Genomic DNA, 19,427 nt, shown 5'->3' with positions numbered 1-19,427 from the left:
TAACCCAAGTTTGGAGCATTGGAAATGAAATGCTTACATATTTATGTGTCTATATAGATAAAGTGGCATAATGCAGATGCAGCCATTTAAATCTATGGTTTTTACGTTCTCCCTTCATATTTTGAATAAACCAAAAGAAAGATCTTTGAAGAGACAGGTTTAGGAAAAAACAATAATAACAAAGACCAAATGAGATAAATAAATAAAAACAGAAATAAAAAGAAAATCAAAACCTTTGCGACTGGATACATTGGTTCTGAATCACCAGTTGCTGGTTGCGAGCCCTTCCTCCCCTCCAGTGCGTGAGTGTAACCCCTCCCCCCGGCTTCACGCAGGCCTTTGATTGGCTCTCGCCGCTCTTCTGTGACGTCAGGGGTATTTTGGGCGTTGTATCCAGCATCTCATTATCAAAAGAGAACAATTTCATTATCTCCATCTCGTATTCCAAAATAATATATTTGAGAGAGTGCTGTAATTTGTATTTTTTCTCAATCAGTTGATCACAGCATCACCTCTCTTCATCTCCTTTCCGCAGATTTATTTGAAAACAGACGCTCTTGAGAGTGAGCACGCGACGCGTCTGAGGGAGAAGCTCGCGCTCTTTGTTCATTCATTTGATCTGCGATTCTTTGTTGCGTGTGAAACCATGGGAGCGCAAATCTCCAAAAACGGAGCAAAAGACGAGACTGCTGCCGAAAAACCAGCCGAGGCTGCGAATAAATCAAACGGGCAGGTAATAACTTTAATTATTATCTATGTGCAGGCGTGTGATGTTTTGAGGGGGTATGCAGTTACCAAAAACCAAGTCGGTTCAAATGAACAATGAGCCGATCAACAAAGGGTCTCTACACTTTCCACTTAAAACCAGTATTTTGTATTAAATATCGACGTTATTGTTTTATAAAATTGAATGAAGAGCATACATTTGTTACATTTAACGTCAGTTTTTATTATTTTTTTAAATGGATTTGAATAACGTTAGACTCCCAATGAAATCGGTGTTTTTAAACGGCAAGTTTTTTTTCTTTTAAAATCGTATCATTACGATTACAGTCAAATTCGGTGATTCCATTCAGATTTCTAAAAATGAGTTCAACAGGAACATCTTCGTAGCTTTATCAAGCTTTCCCGTCGTGCAAAGCCATTTCGGTTAAATCACCATGCCTATCGCACATCTTGTTGATAAAATGGAACCACAAATAAGCCATGAGAAGCATTACGTGGATTTAATATATGAGGAATGGCTTTAATATGAGAAGTGGGCTTGTAAGATTGTATGCAGTCAACACGATGATCTCCTCGGTTTGATCAGAACCGGCTGGATCTACTCGTCCATCTTGCAACGCTTTCACTTAAATGGCAACAGCATCAGCCAGACAAAGTGCATGAGACCTTACCCACGTGGCGAACCTATAGACTCCAGATAACTTAGTGTTTCATACAGAATTTTGTATTTAGTAGGTTGTAAATGTGTTTTTAATCATCTTTACACATGGTTTCCGGGGGTCCTTAAAAAATCTTAACGCTTTCCCAATAAAAGGCCTTAAAAATTCTTAAAATGTCTTCAATTCAGATTACCTTTACCGCTAAAATATTTTAAGTCTGACGTAGCAAATGACTGTTTTCATGGCCAAAAGTTTTGGCAGTGACATACATTTTGTGTTTTGCAAAGTTTGCTGCTTAAGCTGTTGTTGTTTTCTTTCACATTGTTTTAGATTCATTTTAAGAGTTATAAGATGCATTTTAAAAAATTGTTAAAAGCTTCATAGGCCAAAAAAAAAAAAGTTTCACTGTTTGATCCTGACACAAAATGACCAGCTTTGAGTGAAAATGACCAACATTAATTGACTTATCATATCCGCTGCATATGTGAAAATGTGAATGAGTACTGGTGAAATCACTATCATACTAATTTAATTGTAAGAGCAGACGGATTGATATTAAAAAGGGAGAAGAACCACTTCCAATAATTGTGATCTTGTTGGCAATGGTTACCTCCAAAGAAACACTTGCAGCCATCATGGCTTTGCATCAAAATGGCCTCACATGCAAGGACATTTCTACAAAGAAAATTGCTGAAAGAACCATTTACCGGATCATCAAGAACTATAAGGAGAAAGTCTTCAGGACATCCCAGAGTGTCCAGCAAGTGCCAGGACCGTCTCCTCCTGAGGGGTCAGCTACTGAATCGTGTCATCAGCAGTGCAGAACTTGCTCAGGAATGGCAGCAGGTTGGTGTGAGAGCATCTGCACGCACAGAGGCCAAGACTTTTGGACAACGGCCTGGTGTTAAGAAGAGCAGAAAAGAAGCCACTTCTCTCCAAGAAAAATGTCATGGACAGACTGAAATTCTGGAGGAAGTACAAGGACTGGACAGCAGAAGACTGGTGCAAAGTTATTTTCTCTGATGAAGCTCCCTTCTGACTGTTTGGGACATCTGGGAAATCGATTTGTTCAGAGAAGAAAAGTTGAATGCTACCATGTCCATTTATCCTGTGACATGTCAACAGTGAAGCGTCCTGAGACCATCCATGTGTGGGGTTGCTTTTCAACCAATGGAGAAGGCTCTCTCATAATTCTGCCCCAAACACTGCCATGAATAAAGAATGGTTTCAAAACATCCTGTTGGAGCAACTTCTTCCAATGATCCATGAGCAATCTGGTGATGATCCATGCATTTTCCAGCAAGATGGACCACCATGTCACTAAACAAGAATGATAAAGAAGTGGCTCAAATTATTTTGCCAATAAAAGCCTTTAAAACTTAGGATATGCTTATCAATGTTTTTCAGTATACCATATAAATATGTGGAAAAATAATTACAAATACTAAGGCAGCAAACTTCGCAATCAAAACACAAAATGTGTCACTTCCAAAGCTTTTGGCCACGACTGTAAAAATCATTGGACGGAACAAAGATTATTATTGTCTATTTTTAATTGTTTTTCTCCCCCACAGTAAGTTACTGCATTCAGAGAGAATTGCAGTAGCAGAATACAGATTGAAATATCTTCTTAATGATCTCAATAATAATAATAATAATAATAATAATAATAATTAGGGATGGGCATGATTAATCGACGATCGATAATTGATCGTTAAGATTTTCCTCGATCATGTTAATTTGTTATCGATTAATCTAAAGCATTTTTTTTAATCTAATGCAGGTTGCGTTGCGTAGTGCGAGTCTTCAAGCAATTAAATGAATTTCACTGTGTGGCAGCAATTAAATATTTTACCACCATGGGGCAATATTTGACACCCTACTCGGTTATCTGTGATCTTCCGTTTTGATTTCAAAGAATAATCATGAAGATGTCACGGCGAAGTGTGGCGTGGGACCATTTTGATTTAAAAAGCGAACTAGTTAACTGCAAACATTGCGATGCCGTGTTTAAGTACAACACGGCCACGACTCAAATGATGTACCTATGCATCCCGGCAAATTTTCATGAGGCTTTAACCCTTTCGAGTCGATTAACGCATATATGCGTTTTGAGTCATTTTCTCCTGATAACCCCTGATAAATTACACTCTCAGTTTTAATCGTACAGATAAGAGCAATACATCAATACAATCGAGAGCAATACAATCGAATCTGTAAAGGGTCTAGTTTTTTTTGGATACAGACATAATAACAAAAAACCTTTGTGCACTTATAAAATAAAGATAACAAACAAGGTGCGCTGTCTACAGTCTTTGTCTCCGCTGATCGTCATGTACAAACATTTCATTAAAATGAACCGTAACTCCGTGAATACTCAACGAAGAGACATGAGAGAGATATCTATAGAAAGCCTGGAATGTGTTGGCGAAAACAAATATTCTGAGATAAAGTAATCCATATGAAAACAACGCAATGTCTTTTTTTCATATCTTCCTTCATTATATTTAATGTGACCACGCCCCCGCGCTGAACGCGCTATTCAGATTCAAACTGACGCGCGGCTTGAATACGCCCACACAGAAGAAAAGGCAGCGAGACTGTTCTTCAAGTTTTTATTTTATTTTACTGTTTGCTTCGCGATAAGAGGACTAAAACATAATTCACCCCAAAAAGATGTGATGTGGTTGATGATTTGAGAAATGGATTTCCTCAGAAAAAAGAATGAAGCACTTTATTCAGACTCAAAACGCATATATGCGTTAATCGACTCGAAAGGGTTAAGAACGCCTGCTAGCAGCTGCAGGTTCCGCTGCTTTAGAGCACTGCATATGCACGCGGATATATGTTCGGTTTGCCTGAACGTAGTTTAACTGTCTGCCACAAGTTGATCTTGTAATAAAGGTCTCACCGAGGAAAAACACGCTGTATTTTTGTATTCATTGCATTTTTTTTATTATAAAAATTAAATAATTAATTATATTATAAAAATATTAATGATTAATCGATAGTCGATCGTTAATTCTCCCGACGATCGACTAAGACAATTTAATCGAATGCCCATCCCTAATAATAATAATATGGGGCGAGCTACAGCTGATCACCGTCTAGCTAGTTTCTTTCTTTTTTTTCTTTCTTTTTTTTTTTTTTTTTTTTACTTGCCCGACCGGACAAATAGCGTGATTAAATCATAAGTGAGTAAAAGTTCCCAGCAAAGGATCGAAACGTGAGAATGATTCTTCTAAATTTAATAGCCTACATTCAAAGTAAACGCCAGCTACCCTAGTTACCCCATAAAGCAGGATTTTACTTTCGCCTGGCTACACTTTGCGAGCCTCCACTGACTTTATACGGACCTTCCCAAATGGACGAGGCTTTTATACTTGTTACGTTCAATGTTGTACGATTCTTTGAAACAACAGGGGGCGACGAGAAGTAATTGTCCTCTAAAACTGTCGTGAATCACCTTTGAGAAGTAATTTTCCTTGTGATGAATGAGTCAATGAATTAATAATTTCTTTATATATAAACTTAAAACAATCTTGAACTATTGGCTTTATTTCGCATCAATCTATGCGCCAGTTTTTTTTTAAATATATACTTCTGCGCCATTGTGCATGTCGAAAGTGCAGTACAGTCCATTAAAATACATTCAGTGATCAGAAATTCAAGACATGGGGGCAGAAAATTTATATTTATTCCGCTTTATATTGTTAATGAATTTCACATGAAGAGTCAGTTTTCACATACCGTATTTTCCGGACTATAAGTCGCACTTTTTTTCATAGTTTGGCTGGTCCTGCGACCTATTTATCCAAATTAATTTGCCATGAACCAAGAGTAATCAACCAAGAGAAGACATTACCGTCTCTCGCGGCTGGAAACGATAATGTTTTCTCTTAGTTCTTGGTTCTAAATAAATGCGATTTATAGTCCAGTGCGACTTATATGTTTTTTTTCCTCATCATGATGTATTTTTGGACTGATGCGACTTATACGAAAAATACGGTAACTACAAAAGTGATATTGATAACAGTTCAATAAACTTAAATTTAATTAAGAGACACCAGTTTTAGACACCATATTGCCCGTTTGTGCACTATTTTGACCGCTGTTTTGTGTCCCTGAGCAACATGATGGTGGTCCGTTCCTGAATGAATCAATAATTTAAATGATTCAGTTCAATCGGCATGACTCACTTATTAACAGAGACTTGCTGCCACCTACTGGCGGTTTTGATTTCACATATAAAGTACCTTTTTATTTAAAATTCAAATATCAGTATTTAACGCTTTGATTAATATCAAAACATTATTTATGTATTTGTAAAAATAGGCCTTCGGTAAATAAAAATAAGCAGATTTCAGTATGTAAAAGCTGGTAGAAAATATTGCTTCAGAATAAATTGTTTGCACCACCAAAAATCTTAGTAATGCTGTGCTTTTGTGGGGATATTTTGCATGGAATATTATCCTCTGTCATGAAAAGTTCACTGTATATCTTGAATATAATTTATTACAGTGATTTATATTTTGTTTTGTTTTTACGTTAAACTCATTAAATATTACATGTGTGTGTGTGTAATGTGTATTTCCATTACAGGTTTAGATCTTAAATTTAATATGAGGTGGTATAGAAACCCTGTTACACAAAAACGGATTATATGAAGCATTTTCTTATTCCCACAGGAGAATGGCCATGCTAAAACCAATGGGAATGCCTCTCCAAGTGCAGAAGCAGCCACGGAGGATGTGCAGGCCAATGGAAAGCACTCTGCTGATGAGGAGGTGAAAGCAGAGGAAGCAAAGGCCGAGGAAGGAGGTGCAGAGAATGCTGCTCCTGAGGGCCAAGTGGAAAGTTCCACCGTCGGCAATGGTGAAGACACAGCCAAAACAGAAGAAAACGGTTCTGCTTCGGCGAGCAGTGAGCCCGTCAAAACCAAAAAGCGCTTCTCCTTTAAGAAACCATTCAAACTTAGTGGCTTCTCTTTTAAGAAGAGCGCTAAAAAGGATGCTGAAGGTGGAGAGGCGGCAGCAGCAGCAGCAGCTGTGGAGAATGGTGAACCGAAGAAGGATGCTGAACCAGAATCTGAGGAGGCCAAGCCTGAGGCCTCCAGCGACGAGAACAAGACGGAGGCTCCAGCTGAGGAACCGAAAGCTGAGGAGCCAGCTGAAAACAAAGAAGAAAAACCATCCAGTGAGGTAGCCGAAGAGAAGCCAGCTGAGGAGAAGCAAGCCGAGGCTGCTCCTCAGGAACCAGCAGCCGCAGAGAGCTCAGATGCCCCAGCCACTGCCACAGAGTAAGATGGAGGGTAAAAATCCCATTTTAAGTGACGTCAGAGGAGCACAAACATGGAGAATTTGTACAAAAACCAATGACATTTCAAGCCGTCAGTTTTCTCCCATACTTTTATCCATTCCTGTTTCATCCACTACATTGTATATGGCATTTTGAAGGAAGGAAGGTGGATGGAATGATTTGAAGTGAAAGGCACATTTCCCCCCTTTTTTTGTAGCAGTTGTGTGGCTGTGTGTGGATGAGTGAGATTAATAGAGCATTGCTTGTTTCAATTGTTGTTGTTGTTGCTGTTTTTGTTCATTTTCTTTTGTAGGTGAACTATGTTAGTGTCATAAGGACATTGAGTTGAAATGTTAGTTGAAGGTACTGGTGCCATACAATTTGGTAAATCAAGTGTGTGGAAAAAGGAGCTATCAGAAAAAACGTAATTGAACAACTTACAGATGTTACTGGTCAGTTCTCATTTGATTTTTACAGACATCATTACATGAATCACCAAAACAGGTGCTCAAAACCTCAGCAGATGCATTGTGCAATACTGCAGCATTACGTATTTGTATTGGCTTTTGTCTTGCTGGATTTTACAGTGTTGATCATATTTTCTTTCTTAATATCTATGGTATCAAGTTTGAAGTATGAAGTTTTTTTTTTCCCTCTCTTTCTATAATCCTGTTTCAATGAGAATGATTTTTTTGAAATGTTTAACATCAGAGCATTTGACCTGTCTTGTGTAATGCAGTCCAAGTGGTTTTTATTCCAGCAGAGTTCCACAAATGTTTGAAAAATTACCAGTGCAATCGTCAGGTAGATTTTTTTTTTTCTCTCCCCCTTTCCTGTAAATACGTCAGCACCACTCTACTTGATTTTTAAATGGAATGTAATTGCGTGTAAATTGTTCACAATGCTTCTTTTACCCCTTAATTTTAGGGGCACTCAAAACAAAAATAAAGGATTTCGACAGACAGTATATGTTTTGAGTATTGATTTTGAAACAATGTCTTTATAGTGTGTGTGATTTTGAGAATTTTACAATAGAATAATGTGAAACATTTCATGTTGGTTGAGGTCTATTCTTCCATCACCATCAAACCCATTGTGGCAACATATATTGAACAACAGCACCATGATAAACATTTAATTATGTGATTATATTATGGTTTGTAGGCGCTTGTTCTCAAATCACAACTTTTTATTATGTTTGTGTCTTTATCCTCAGCACTGGTAATTGCCATTCTTCTAAATTCCAAGAAAAGCCATATACTTTCTAAGTATAAAATGAATGTTAACAGCCACTACTCTGATGTTTTTAGCCTACCACAGGAGCTAAAGATAATTTAGAACCATGCATTTTCTGCACTCCAAGATGAACTCTGCCACTAATCTAACAACCTCAAGATGGGTGTGTTTTCACCCAAAATTCCTGTTCCTAGCTTAAATGCTGGATATTCATCTTGTATATGGCAATGTTAAACTTGTGGCTCCCACCTCTGCTCTCACAGATGCTAACAACTTCACCCTCCAGGTGCTCTTTTCTTAAAATCAACCACTTCCCTCAAACCCTCCAAATGCAGTGCCTGCCTGTGGCTTGAGGCTCCCAGCTTCTGATTGCCTCCACCCAGTGTCTCCTGTTTTACTTGGTTCTCCACCTAACCCACATCATTTGGTTGACAGTGAATTTAACAGTCATCAAAGCATACTCTACTTCCTTCTGTTTTTAAAGGCACTACTCTTGAAACTACAGAATGTTGTATTATCATTATAATTTTTCTGCAACTGACAACACAAAAAAGAAATATATCTATTCAAACATGTACTGTTGTAATTCTGCTGCATTGTATACTAGCTTGTAGTGAAACTTGTTTAACAAAAAAAAGGAAATTATTCAGCATTGTATAACAAAACACAGAAAGGAACTCTTTAGGAAATATTTTATTTTAGGCATTATGATTTACAGAGAAAAATGTATCATATGGGATAACATTTATAGATGTTTATTTGTTTGCTTGTGGGTTTGTTTTTCATTTTCACCATATCACAATATTCAAGTCAAATATAAGGATGTCAGGAAGATCATTTCCGTTTAATCAGCAAGGATATAAGGACAACAATAACAGTAAAAATAAGAATTTGATTTAGCCACTGGCATCAGCAACAAAAAACAAAAATACAAAACAAAAAAACAAGGAAAAGACATGAAATTATCAGGACACAACCTCACATGCTCAATCCACACACAAAAAATTTATTGTAAAGGTTTTAACTGTATTTCTTTCCCTGATTACATGTTACACTTCCTTCTTTTTGGCACCACTTCTTGGAGTTTTCACGTTGAGATGCTTGAATTTCTCAGAACAATAGCACAGTCTGTTGTGCATAAAGGTTTGCACAACAGGATATTTTGTTTGAGAAGTAGTGAAGTTACATAAGTGATGTGGTTGAATAACCTTATCACGTAGAGGCAATCAGGAACCCAGAGAAAGAGCAATGGACATTATCAGCGGCAAAAACACCATTAGCCTCATCATCAGGGATCTGGATATAAACAGTGTCCTGCTCATTGAGCTGAAGGACTGAACTACCAGACATCTGGTCCACAAATCCCTTGTTGTACTCATCATAGGTGAACATGATTGGATCACCATTTTTATAAAGTGCAACTAAAGCATTAGCACCATTCACATGCATGCTATAGGTGAAGTAATAAATTCCTGGAATCTGGCAGGTGAACAGACCTGTCTCGGAATCATAATGCTGCTCTGCATTGTACACAATCTGATCAAACTTAATTGGGGTACCAGTCGGGGGATAAGGTGTCACAGTTGCAACAGTGAATGCAGACACAGGACTTTTGACAAGAAGTGGGAATGTAGTTTCACTATGGGCCTTCTCAAACATGACCTCACCAGGAGGACCAGGAGGGCCAGGAGGTCCAACAGGACCTGGAAGTCCAGCAGGTCCATCAGATCCAGGAAGTCCAGGTGGACCCTGAGGCCCAGGAATTCCCTTGGCAGACAAACCAGCAGGGCCAGGTGATCCAGGAAGACCTGGGTGACCTTTTTGGCCACTTGGGCCTGAAGGACCTGCTGGACCAACAGGGCCTCTTGCTCCAGGAGCTCCTGCCTCTCCTTTTTCACCTGCTGCTCCAGGATATCCTGGAAGACCTTTTGATCCAGCAGGTCCAGGTGTTCCTGGGGTACCAGGAGCGCCTGTTTGGCCAGCATCTCCTTTGTTACCAGGAGCACCTGTAGCTCCCCTTGGACCAGGTTGGCCTGTTGCCCCTGTATAACCCTGCTTGCCTTCAATGCCTTGGGGTCCCTGCTCTCCCTTGTGCCCCTTCAGCCCTTGAGGTCCCATTGGACCTTGACCACCCTTATCACCTGTTGCTCCCCTTTCACCTGGGAAACCTCTTGCCCCTTGAGGACCAGCTGGACCCATGGGACCAGTAGCACCTGTGTATCCAGTTTGCCCTTTAGCACCTGGCTCACCTTTCTGACCTGTTGTACCTGGGCTACCAGCTACTCCCCTCTCACCTTTTGCACCAGGTTCACCTGGTTTGCCATAACCTGGAACGCCAGGAGCACCAGTAGCACCAGTTGGGCCTTGTGATCCTTTGGGGCCAGCAGAGCCATGCATACCTGGGGCACCATTCTCGCCTGGCTTGCCGGGCATTCCAATTCCAGGAGCACCCGTTTGACCTTTTGGACCTTGTGGACCCACGCGTCCAGGTTCCCCATCACGGCCAGGTGAGCCTGATTTACCTGGTTCACCAGGAAGTCCAGATCTGCCAGGTCTTCCAACACCAGGCTCACCAGGCTTTCCAGGAGCACCCACTGATCCTGCTGGACCTCTCTCACCTGGTGCCCCCTGAACCCCATAACCCCTTTCTCCTTTTTGTCCTGGTGCACCAGGAATGCCTGGATATCCTTTAAGACCTGGCTCACCGCGGGGTCCCATTGCTCCTGGCAGGCCTGCTGGTCCAGCTTTGCCAGTTGCAGAAATGCCTGCTGGTCCAGGGCTACCAGCAGGACCAGGCATGCCTCTGGGGCCTTGAGGACCAGGTGCACCAGAGTCTCCTTTATGTCCAGGTGCACCTGTGACTCCAGGTTTGCCGGGTCCACCTGGAGTACCAGGTTTTCCAGGTGCAGAGTAACCAGCAGGACCAGGTGGTCCAGGGGGTCCCTGTGGCCCTGGCAGTCCTTCACCATCTTCTCCTCGCTCTCCAGGGGGGCCAGGAGGTCCAGGTTGGCCTGGCTCTCCAGGGATGCCTGGTTCTCCTGCTACAGATACCACTGGAATAAAACAAGAAGTATATCAGTGGCAATATTCATAGTCATTATGTACATTATGTATCAGTGGCAATAACAAGTTATTGGTAGAATTGCACATTCTAATTGAATTTATGAATGAAATTTTATTATTTTCATGCAATTCTACGTTGTACAATATACCAGTATAAAATTGATAATATATTGTGTTGCTAGAGATCTGGACAGATAACATTTGGACAGATTTTAGAAATGTCTGACTAAAAGTGGTCCTATAACCATATAGTACCTTTTAACCCATGTCTGCCTCATTGGGAATTGTTTGACTATATATTGATTCTATAACTACAGGCTTTTTGAAATAGAGCTGTTTTCCTAAGAAGCAGGAAGTCAGTATGCTCTACAGATTCACTATAAATACCTTTTTTATTCAAGCTCTTTTTATAAAAGCAGTGTTCGTACATCAGAAATAATACATTTTAAAACTTTAGTTTAGTTTTAGTGTCACATTTAAAAATTTCAAACCTGATATATTGTTAATTCACAACAAATCTATACATATACAGTTACACAAACAGTTGTGTGTTAAATTATAATTATACTTTTTTTGTAATTATTGTGGGGAAAAAAGTGCCTTGTTTCAAATGAAATGTAAAAATGTTAAATCTTATATCTGTGATTCAGTTCTTTATCTTCAAAAACATTTCACTTCCTGGAATTGCATGCTTTATTGCTATATTGTTGATAAATAAACTTGACCGGACAAAGGCCTACCAGAACATTTATCCAAAGACCTTGCGAGACAAAGTAATTTAGTATTTCATGTTTTGTTTTTTGCATTTAGTTTTTTTATATATACATTCATACTAATATCAGAACCATAATTTATCTGTATTGCATTAATATATATAATGGGGCTAGGGCTCCAGTTTTATGATTGCCTTCATGTGGTCAAATCTATTGGTTTGTAAACTGCATCATACCATAGGTCATTATTCTAGGCACAGCTTTCATGAAACAAAACAGATGTGTCTTAAATTTGCTGTGGCACACCCAGACAAATCACTTTTCAACATGTCTTTAGAAGCTAATTTTAAATAGCTGTTCATAACCTTTGAAAGTTGGTTGTTTCTTATGTGCATATACTTTCAAAACAATACTGAATAGCTTCTACTCAAACAAATCATACAATCTGTACAGTATTTCATGGTACAGTTATACCGATCTAAGGATGACTTCAGTGATTATATTTGACCTTTGGGGAGTTCATCAAACCATGCAGTTAAACACAATATAAAGAAAACAGATTTAACACATTGAATCTTTCATACATTTGTTTTATGTAAAATGCCCTTTTTGCTACCTAAACTAAAATAGTTTTTAAAATCACTTCCAATATATAATCAAAGACAGAAGAACTGACTTTATAGTATGATGCATCTGTAAAGGCATGACATGTTTTTGCCTGCTATGAATCAACAATTTGAATATTCTAAACTTAGACAAGTTGCATTATACTATTGGAGGACACAGTGTATCCGGAACCAATCAGTGTGCTGGATTCTACTCATACAGCTTTGCTATGTGCATACCAAATATTTCCCTAAGATTTGTTTTGCCTGCATTTAAACTCAGTGTAGCATTCACATGCTAATCTTTTTTATCTTTAGGTCAAACATGACAGACAGAAAAAGATCTTCAGTACCCTGAAGAAATCAAAAACAAGTATTTTTCAATTTTATACATACCATGGCTTTTCACTGAGTAAGGCTGGTACTTGGGGGCCTTCGCCACCTTCTTGACAACATATCTGTCACCATGGGCAGCCGTCAAGGCAACCAGGAGAAGAAGAATGCTTGCTACTCTTAGTTCCATTGTCTGAGGTCAAATCTGCAATGGAATCAAAAGAGTTAGATGTGATGACGTAAAAAAAAAAAAAGCACTGTTGGTGGGAAAAACATTCTGAAGGAACAATTGGTTTAGCCATTTTTAAAGTAAACAATCATAAACTATGATTTCAGCTTTCATTCCAATAAATAATTATTAATCTGTATAAACTATAAATCAAAGTAGTAATAAGAGCACCCTGACATCTGCACCTGCTGATTGGTGTCATTTAATATCAGGGCCTAGTTCCCCAAAACCAAAGAAAAAAAATGGACACCTACCGGCATACTTGGGTTCCAAATAAATAAAAAAATGTAACGCAGCCGCAGCTCCCACTTCTGAATATCCCTGTAGTAGGAGACAGACAGGATCTGCTGCTGCCTAGCACAATGATGAGGGTTTTTATACCATATCTGGCCCTTGCATCATTAAAAAAGCACCTACCACACTAGTACCTCCCCTCTCATCGCAAGGCTGTAATTACCAAGCACATTTGCCTACTGTTGGCATGTCACTTCAGGATGGCTTTTCCTTTGAGTGTTTAGACCCATGATTAGATCTTGTTAAGCTCCCCTCAAAGCTGCAAAAGATGCATTTTAGTCCTAAATTTGGCTGGAAAAATGTCATTTTAGGGTACGGACAGCCTGTATGATGTGGACTTCCCTATGTAATGTCGTTATCTTTAGAAACATGATATAAACAATAATTCACACAGAATTTAGCAGTTTCTCAGTGTCTGTCTGTCTGTCTATCTATCTATCTATCTATATATCTAAATATCTATATATCTATCTGTCTATCTATCTATCTATCTATCTAAAATTAAAAACAGATAGATAGATAGATAGATAGATAGATAGATAGATAGATAGATAGATAGATAGATAGATAGATAGATAGATAAAAACAATAATAATATAAAAAAAAGTTTTAAAAAAAGCTAACTTCTATGTGAATTTTTTTTCTTCAGATTAACAGATTAAAAGTGTCTAATTGCACATTTCTAAATATAATCATTTCAAAACTACTATTGAAAATCACTTCCAAATTCAGCCTTGTCTGGTTGTCTTTACAAATTCCTCACTTTTTTGGCCTGTCTGGTGCATTTGAATTTCTCCCAGAAAAATATATACAAAAACATTGGGGGAAGACAGATTCAGCAGGTTGGTGTGGTAACGAAAAACCTCCTGCTGTCCATAACAACAAACATGATGGATCCAAAAGTGCCTGACCATTAGAGAACATATTTAACTCTTTTCCTTGAGAAATCCACATACAGAGGCCACTTTGACTCTGTTTGTTCAGAGTGTCTGTTCGGAGAGTGTGTGAGGCTTTCATAAAATCTACTATTTCAGGCCAAGTTTATGGTTCTTTACATGTGTATTTTTGTAAGTGCTTCACCCAGAAACAGCTAATAAAGAATATATAAAAAGACGTTCTGGAAAATACATCTGACTGACTTTTTTAACCTCTTGTGTCGGGGTTATGATGAGAATTTCACCAAGCGTCCAGAAGGGGGCGCACATTTTGTACAGTAGCCTTTATGAGCAAGTCTGTGTATGTTTTTGGATTTGTCAGCGTCTTCATCACTAAGCATTTCTTGCTATTATGGTCCTTTCATCACGTTTAATTTCCATAAATTACGTCTTCTCACACAGCTATCCCTAACTTTCCGAGGCTGCTGCTGGATTTTTTCCCAGTTTATTTTTGGGTGCATGTGAAACGTGCACGCCCAATTTATCATACCCTCTACTACACAAGAGTAGTCTTGCGGTATTATCACGATCAGCCATGTGCGGCAGTCAACAGCTCCTAAATCTTTACATAATAACAGAAACTCTATGGTTTAGCTCATATATGATTTTATATATGATATAGCCCTACTGTTAACTGAAGCAGAAAGACTAGATTGAATGTAAGATCCCTTTGCACACCTGATGGAAGATATTAGCCACATAGCATATCATTAAGTGCTACTTGAACATGAACTTAGTTTCCAATTTTCAGAATTAGTCTCAATCATGTATAATTTTCCAAAGTGGTGCCTTAACATACTAAATAGTTTTGAACAGTAATTGCATTTGACAATCATTGTTTTAACATGTTTTGCTCTGGAAAACCAACTTTGACCTGGTAAAATAGACATGCTGTTTTATAGACATGGCATGACATCTAAAAGACAGATCACAATATCAGCTGTTGGCAGCATGCAGTATGTTTAATTACAACCTACACTCAGTTATTTCATTTATTCTAAGACAGATTTTTCCTCTTCCTTTAATTCTGATAATTTAATCACTCTCATGTTGCTTCAAACCGGTATGTTGTTTTGTGAAAACGGTTTCTTACAATGATTATTTAGACCATGTGCACACCAGCTCAAACATTAAAGAAGTCACATGCTCAGGCTGCATTTATTTGATCGAAAATAAAGTAAATAATGTTGTGAATTATGTTTATAATGTCAATTATAAAAAGAAAAAAGAAAGACAAAAGGCTGGATTTTGTAGTAGCCAGTGTTTCAGACTTCAGTATCACATTGTCACTAATCCGTTCCATGGACTTTCATCCGGTTATCACAAGAGGTCGCTCTCTCTCACCATATCGACACTCACACTACACACGTCACACATCACTCTGGACTACATCTCCCATGGTCCAATACACTGATTGTGCACTCACCTGCATCCTATATAACACTTACTCTGATCCTGCTCTAGTCGCCGAGTATTGCATGCATTTATCTTTCTCCAAGCAATCGCTACTATATGGAGCCTGTCTAGTTTTTAGTTCATTATGTTGTCTTGTTTGTTTACTCATGTTTTGATTCTTGCCTTCTTATTTTGTTTACCCCTTTTGTTCTACCATTCAAACTCTGTTTACGCCATGCCTGGATTATCGCCTGTTATTGGATTAACCGTTTGCCTCGCCCTCTGGACCCACGCCTGTTTCAAGGATTACTTCTCAGTCTCACCCTTGATATATCTGTTTGTCATTGTTTGACTTTTGCCGGTATTGACAATGTCATTGAATAATGCCTTGCAAGTGGATCTACTCACCTCAAGTCTCTGTCACCCCCGTTGCACACACAGAATCCTTCAGAAGTCAATATATGCTGATGTCCTATTATAATGACTATTAAAAATGGTTGTACTGCTTAATGAATATTTCTCCGGGTTCTTTGATGAATAGAAAGCAAGTATTTGAAATATACATTTTTTGTGACAATGTAAAAGTATTTAATGTCATTCATCCTTGCGGAATAAAATAAAGTATAAATCAATCTTAATAGCTCAGCTTTGTGCAGTGGCGTAGCGGACGGGCCCGCAGGGCCCCCCAAAAATTGACTCGAATAAATAATGAAAGCGTTTTTATAACGTGAACGTATAGGACTTTTATTTTGGTAGTAATTGCACCCTACCGTGTTTGGCGATTATGACCATATCTGTTGTCCTTGTTATCCAATCACGATTAAGAATTTCCGCAACTGTTTAGAAAGTGAAGCTTATGAGCGCAAAATGAGTAAAAGAAAATATGTCAGCGGAGCTCAAAAATGGACCAACGGAAATCTTTTTCTAAACTAAAACTAATAAAAACCTGCATGAGAAGCACAATGAGCCAGGACAGACTTTCTGAACTTGCGATACTCAGCATTGAAAGCCAGCACACGCGTCAGATGGACATAACAGACATTGTCAAGGACTTTGCGCAAAAAAATGCTAGGAGAAAGGGGCGCTTGGAGGATTTTAAAGGTAATATATATTACATTTATTGAATGTTAATCGTCATGAATCTTTGTTGTATACTGCAGATAGAAAAAATATTTTGAAGTCATGTGCTCCCTTGCATTTTAACAAGTTAATGTAATTGCTGTTTTATTGTTGGTGTTTCTTTTATTCTTTTTTTTGTGTGAAAAGTTCTTAATAAATAAATACGAAATAATTACATACTATTAAATTCCACAGTACTAATTCACGATTTTGAATGAAAAGGTGAATCCCCCATCTATGCGGTGAGGGGCCCCGCCTTCACTCTTGCGGGTGGGTCAACGCAGTTTGCGCTACGCCACTGGCTTTGTGTTATGAACTAAATTAATTGAGTTGAACCAGTTGTGTTAGTTGAGTTGAGTCACTGACAAATTGACAAAGTCCATTAAAATAACGGAAAAAGCAAAATAAATAAATGAAAAAAGTAAAACAATTATTCGTAAATGAACTGATCTGGTTCTTCAGTTTAACTCACTGCCTCTGTGAAAAACATCAGAAATTTCTCTTTCTGTGATCAACAATAACTTCACATGGATTAGAAATGACATGAGGATGAGGAAATAGTGAGAAAATAAATTTTTTTGAGTGAACTGAAAATGTTTTTTAATGCCATAAACACTTTCTGCTCTGCTGCTGAAAACATATAGTCTTTCTAAATGTGTCATCGCACCTCCTGCAGTGAAATCTCCAGCAAACAGATTTTTTTTGCAAACCTTGTTTGTGTTTACAACCCACTAACGAGGCAAGTGACTCAAAATGCTACTAACATTTAGTTTAATGACAGAGCGAATATGGGTGGACTCTGTCTTTTTGTAACATTTTCAAGGTTCAGATAATTTATGTCCTCCATTTAAAAATGGTCAAAACAAGCAGCATGGAGAGTTTTTAATTCCTCATCTCAAAACCAGAGAGCTCAAGATGTGTCCTCCTGATGAAATCATGCTTGTGTTTGCTGTGTAGGTAATTAAAAGTCCATGTTGTTAAGTGAGTGATTTAGTTTTCTTTTTATGAGCTGTGTGATAGGGCCATAAAATGACACAGCACTTAAGTTATGGTGACTTCACTTTGCAGTATAACAGAGTAAAAGATGGAGAATGAAAGAAAAAAAAACTTTCTTTCAGCCAAATAGGCCTCTGTTAAATTAATTACATTCTCTGACCTTCTTGTTGTGGTTACCATCTTACTTTATAATAACCATTATGGCCTGAATTGTAGGCATTCACAAAAGTAACAAGATACTGTACTTCTGAATTAATGGTCTACCTACAGAAATCTACTATGTGTATTCAGTGCCATTAACACTAACATTCTACTATAATGATTTCTAAAAGGTACAGTTGACCCAAAAATTTAATTTATGTCACCATTTTACCACCCTCATGTAATTTTAGACTTTCTTCTAGAGAACACAAGAAACTTTTTCTTTAATTATCAATGTTGAATTAATCAACATTGATTTTGGACAAAATAATAATAATTTTTCAAAATATATATTTTTTGTGTGCCACAAAAGAAAGTAATACAGGTTTAAAAACAAAATTGGTGAAAGAATTGGGGAAACAATTCTGTTCTATCACGGAGTCCCTGCTGGTGAATGTTGTAACTACACCATTCCTGGGGCAAAAATATTCAAAAACATAACATTTTTTGACCATTAAAAAAATGCCAGCATCAAAGAAAATACTACTACTACTACAACTACAAATAATAATAATATTATTACAGATATTTGGTAATTCAAAATATGTTTTGATCGAAAAAAATAGCTTCCAGGGCAGAAATCACAAATATTTAAATACAGTAAGTGTTTTGCTATTCAAAAATTTAGCTTATTTTGAAAATGTAGCTATATAATATAGAGATCACATTGGTAGCTAATCATATCATGCAATGCAGATTTTTTCATCAAAATACACAGATACTTTTGAATGGCAAAGCATCTATAATAATACATAATATATATAATACATTTCATTACAGTATATATGTTTTTTACGGAGCCCCGCACATGACATGCAAGAAAAAATAAATAAATTGTGCGCATGATTTACTAATTCGTTCCCTCAATGTACTAAAATGTGCACACGATTGCTATTGCGTTCCCTTGATTTACTCTTGCGTTCCCTCGATTTGCTAAATCGAGGAAACGCAATTAAAAAATCAATTAAAAAATCGCAATGAGAACGCAATTTAGCAAATTGAGGGAACTAATTAGAAAATCATGCGCACAATTTATAAATCGAATGTACAAAATAGTAAATCAAGGGAACGCAATAGTAATCTTGTGCACGTTTTAGTACATCGAGGGAACAAATTAGTAAATCGTGCACACGATTTAGCCTAATATTTTTTCCTGCATGTCATGTGCAGGGCTCCATAGTTTTGCCATTTAAAAGCACCTGCGTATTCTCACAAAAAAAGAGAGGAATTTTATTACATAGATGTTTTGAAAAAAGGACCTACAAAAATACAAATCACAAATATTTAATTACTTACTAATTAAGGTGCATTGAAAAAAGATAAATAAATTGCAAATGTTTTGTTAAAATATAGTAGCCTATACGTTGCCAATCAACAGAAGAAGAAGAAAAAAAAACACTGCCAGGACCACTGATATTGCGAACTATACAGTACACTTCGGATGTCACGTTTTAGCAACTTGAGGTCAAGTGTTTCACTGAGGGCTACAATGGTAGTATTGCAGGTTTGAACCTCCAAGCTTCATTAGCTTTAGCAATGTGATATTTGAAGATGAGCAGATGTTTCTGGCTCACTTCCCAGTGACCAGAGCACTTCCTCACCCAGGACAAGAAAATGCAATATAA

General features: G+C 37.7%; 2 protein-coding genes across 2 annotated transcripts; one reads left to right on the top strand and one right to left on the bottom strand.

Moving 5' to 3' along the window:
* Positions 1–390: 390 nt before the first annotated feature.
* LOC127933617 (myristoylated alanine-rich C-kinase substrate-like) lies at positions 391–7,647 on the top strand. The gene is made up of 2 exons (XM_052530706.1): positions 391–733; positions 6,074–7,647. The coding sequence occupies exons 1-2, from the start codon at positions 647–649 to the stop codon at positions 6,686–6,688; spliced, it is 702 nt and encodes a 233-aa protein (XP_052386666.1). The 5' UTR covers positions 391–646; the 3' UTR covers positions 6,689–7,647.
* A 947-nt stretch (positions 7,648–8,594) lies between these two features.
* LOC128031526 (collagen alpha-1(X) chain-like) lies at positions 8,595–13,250 on the bottom strand. Its single transcript, XM_052619819.1, has 3 exons — positions 13,117–13,250; positions 12,697–12,838; positions 8,595–10,972 (listed from the first exon to the last, which is right to left on the bottom strand). The coding sequence occupies exons 2-3, from the start codon at positions 12,821–12,823 to the stop codon at positions 9,132–9,134; spliced, it is 1,968 nt and encodes a 655-aa protein (XP_052475779.1). The 5' UTR covers positions 12,824–12,838; positions 13,117–13,250; the 3' UTR covers positions 8,595–9,131.
* Between the last annotated feature and the right edge of the window lie 6,177 nt (positions 13,251–19,427).

This window comes from Carassius gibelio, chromosome A17 (assembly GCF_023724105.1).
Source record: "Carassius gibelio isolate Cgi1373 ecotype wild population from Czech Republic chromosome A17, carGib1.2-hapl.c, whole genome shotgun sequence".
Classification (NCBI taxonomy): Eukaryota; Metazoa; Chordata; class Actinopteri; order Cypriniformes; family Cyprinidae; genus Carassius; species Carassius gibelio.
Note: the sequence above shows the minus strand (reverse complement) of the source record. Positions and strands in the feature narration are given on the sequence as shown.

Excerpts from the sequence above, each read along its gene's own strand:
- LOC127933617 (XM_052530706.1), top strand. The coding sequence starts at position 647 with ATGGGAGCGCAAATCTCCAAAAACGGAGCAAAAGACGAGACTGCTGCC. Across the intron at positions 734-6,073 it reads CGAATAAATCAAACGGGCAG|GAGAATGGCCATGCTAAAAC; the intron begins GTAATAACTTTA and ends TTATTCCCACAG.
- LOC128031526 (XM_052619819.1), bottom strand. The coding sequence starts at position 12,823 with ATGGAACTAAGAGTAGCAAGCATTCTTCTTCTCCTGGTTGCCTTGACG. Across the intron at positions 10,973-12,696 it reads TTACTCAGTGAAAAGCCATG|TGGTATCTGTAGCAGGAGAA; the intron begins GTATGTATAAAA and ends GTTTTATTCCAG.